Source organism: Nanorana parkeri, unplaced genomic scaffold (assembly GCF_000935625.1).
Source record: "Nanorana parkeri isolate BGI_ZX_2015 unplaced genomic scaffold, ASM93562v1 scaffold1489, whole genome shotgun sequence".
In the NCBI taxonomy this organism is placed as follows: Eukaryota; Metazoa; Chordata; class Amphibia; order Anura; family Dicroglossidae; genus Nanorana; species Nanorana parkeri.
The window spans coordinates 189,986-191,704 of NW_017307757.1; the positions used below are offsets into that span (position 1 = coordinate 189,986).

Genomic DNA, 1,719 nt, shown 5'->3' on the forward strand with positions numbered 1-1,719 from the left:
CATATGCTGTCTGATCCAAAGCACACTTGGGTCTGCATATACCGTACAAGCCATATTTGCACTCTTCATTGCACAAGATAGTACAACCTGCACATACCACACAGATTTGCCATATAGTGTAGCTTGTTCAGTTCACCATAACACAGAAAGGTCCAAACATGAATTATTGCAGCAAATTCTGCTACACTCATGCTCCCATAGACTCCCGAATTCGTTCAACAGTTATGGAGAGCTCCTTAAAGGAAGGACGCAGATTGATGGCATTGTTCCAGCATTCTGTCATGATTTGGTAAATCTGAAAAAAAAGAGAAAAAAAGAAGTCAGCAAATCTAAGTATACTAAGCAGTTCCTTTAGGTTCTAAATAGAGGTGCACCAAAATGCAAATTTCAAAACCGAAACAAAACCAAAATAAAAAAAATATTTTAATTTTTTTACTTTACTTTTAGGGGCTTAGGGGAAATAGACCCCTGATACTTCCCTTTTCAATCTCTTTTTCTGTATCCCCTGTTATCAATGAACAGGAATCCTCTATACTGAGTGTTCCTGTTCATTTCTAACATGAGGACAGAGAGTGTTTACTATAACCACAATCATGAATGAACAGGAGGTGATGTAGATCCCTTCCCATTCATTCATAATTGAGGATATAGTAACCATACCATGTCCTCATATTATGTACACACACTCAGCGATCACTGATCGCTGAGTGTTTGTACTGCTCTCCTCTCTGACAGCTGTCACAGGAGGCTGAACGGGCGCTGCGGGAGAAGAGCTCATCCTCCTGTGACAGCGCGGGCTGTCTCCACCCACACTGCTTTCTTCTGATTTGTGACAGGAGGCTGAGCGGTGTGGGAGGAGAGACGCCGGCCGCTCACAGCGCTCTCCTCCCGCAGCGCTCGGCCGCCTGTCACAGTTTCTCTCCTCCCCGCTGGAACACAGAGCAGCGCCCAGCGGGGAGGAGAAAATACATGGATGCACTGCTTTATCGGCCAGAAAATGACACAATCGGCATTATGCCAAAAGAGCCATTTTCGGGCGATATGTTTCGGCGGCCGATATATCGGTGCATCCCTAGTTCCAGGGGTGCCCACAATTTTTAGTCTGGAGATCTACTTTTCAAATGACGACCTCAATGAGATCTACCAACGAAAAAACACCTGCGTTCAGGGGCGGGAGGGGGCATGGCTGTGCATTGAAGTCAATGGCACCGCAGCCACACCCCTCACCCACGATCGCACTATGGGTGCGGGGCCATTGACTTCAATACAACCCCACGCCCCTGAAAGCAGGGAGTCGGCAAGCTTGCATTCCAGTGCGTTCTAGAGGCGCTGGCGTCCTGTCCTCCTGTGGTGCTCGTGTGGCCAATGTTGCAGATGGGGAGAGGTATCCCGCCCCTTTCCGTCTGCGGCATCTAACACATTCAGCTGGCAGCCACACGAGCACCGCGGGAGCATAGACTTAGCCAGCTCCTTCTGCGCCCGAGGCAAGAAAAAAAACGTGCCCCCTCAACAGGTGTGTGACATCATCCAGCGCCCTGCCTCCAAGATTTTTTTTTCTTATTTCATTTTCTTATTATTATTTTTTTTACTGGGGGGGGTACCTATTCCTCTATTTGTTTTTCTGTAGCACAGAGGCTTCCCATTCATTCAGAAACTATTTTACTATCATCCAGTTTCTGAATGGGGAGGAGCCTCTGTACAGAGTGCTCCTCCCCATTC

The 1,719-nt window shown here is 47.5% G+C and overlaps 1 protein-coding gene across 1 annotated transcript in view; it reads right to left on the bottom strand.

Annotated features, from left to right (window-relative positions):
• Positions 1-6: 6 nt before the first annotated feature.
• The window catches only part of JAK2 (Janus kinase 2), a 96,856-nt gene continuing 95,143 nt past the window's right edge, over positions 7-1,719 (bottom strand). Inside the window, exon 23 of the mRNA XM_018570263.1 lies at positions 7-295. Coding sequence (XP_018425765.1) covers positions 188-295 — 108 coding nt within the window. The 3' untranslated portion in view covers positions 7-187. The remainder of the gene's footprint in view (positions 296-1,719) is intronic.